This window comes from Trypanosoma theileri, assembly GCF_002087225.1.
Source record: "Trypanosoma theileri isolate Edinburgh chromosome Unknown TM35_Tth_36_V1, whole genome shotgun sequence".
In the NCBI taxonomy this organism is placed as follows: Eukaryota; Euglenozoa; class Kinetoplastea; order Trypanosomatida; family Trypanosomatidae; genus Trypanosoma; species Trypanosoma theileri.
In genome coordinates, this window is record NW_021639878.1 from 289,829 (window position 1) to 290,892 (window position 1,064).

At 56.0% G+C, this 1,064-nt stretch overlaps 1 protein-coding gene across 1 annotated transcript; it reads left to right on the plus strand.

Annotated features, from left to right (window-relative positions):
• Nucleotides 1-64: 64 nt before the first annotated feature.
• On the plus strand, nucleotides 65-901 carry TM35_000362030 (deoxyribose-phosphate aldolase; the record flags this gene model as incomplete). The annotated part of the gene is made up of 1 exon (XM_029029388.1): nucleotides 65-901. The coding sequence occupies one exon, from the start codon at nucleotides 65-67 to the stop codon at nucleotides 899-901; it is 837 nt and encodes a 278-aa protein (XP_028879409.1).
• Nucleotides 902-1,064: the final 163 nt, after the last annotated feature.

Genomic DNA, 1,064 nt, shown 5'->3' on the forward strand with positions numbered 1-1,064 from the left:
ATTTTCCAACTGATATTTCCAAGAAAAACGGATAACACATACTTTCCCCCATCCTTGAACAATCATGACTGATCTCCACATGACAGAGCTTCCTGGTTATACAGGTAAGTTAAACGCGCAAATTCTCGAGCGTGTTCGTTTCCTTTCCAAGGAGCTTCAGATACCTGACTTGGAATCCAAGTTCCCACACCTTCACGTGTCAGATGGTTCTTGGCGTAAACCCCTATCGTTGCCTGCCAATGATGCCGAGGTGGATCTCTCGGATTATATTGATCACACCCTCCTAAAGGCAGAGTCAACGCGTGAGGCCATTCTCCACCTCTGTGATGAGGCCCGCCAACACCACCTGCACTGTGTGTGTGTGAATGGCACCCGCGTGAAGCTCTGCGTGGATGATCTCTCCGGCAGCGGCGTGAAGGTTGGCTCGACGTGCGGCTTCCCGCTTGGCGCCAACACGACGGCTGTGAAAGTCGCGGAGGCGGCGGCGGCGGTGGCGGACGGGGCGGCGGATGTCGATGTGGTGTTGAACATTGGGGCCGCGCTGGACGGCGACTGGCGGTATATTCTGCGGGATCTCCGCGCCGTCCGCGCCGCCTGCCCGCCGCCGGTGGTGCTGAAAGTCATCATGGAGTCGGCCGCGCTGCCGGCGGGTTGTCTCATCGACGCGGCCATCGTCGCCATCGCCGCGGGGGCGGACTTTGTGAAGACCTCCACCGGATTTCACCCCGCGGGCGGCGCCAGGCCGGCGGACGTGGACGTGATGCTCGCCGTCGCCGGCAATTCAGCCCGCGTGAAGGCAAGCGGTGGGGTGCGGGACCGACAGACAGCACTGCAGTACGTGCGGGCCGGCGTTGCACGTATTGGCACAAGCAACGGTGTTGAAATCGTGACACGAAAGTGAAGAGAAAAAAAAATATATATAAAGTAACAGGAAAACATTAATACTCAATAAGAAGTGTAAGATGTTTGCTGTTTGCTTTTTTGGTGAGTGAGTGACTGAGTGAGTGGGTAGAGTCCGGAAGGGGAGGATCCCATGTATCACATAATATTATGGAAAACTGAAA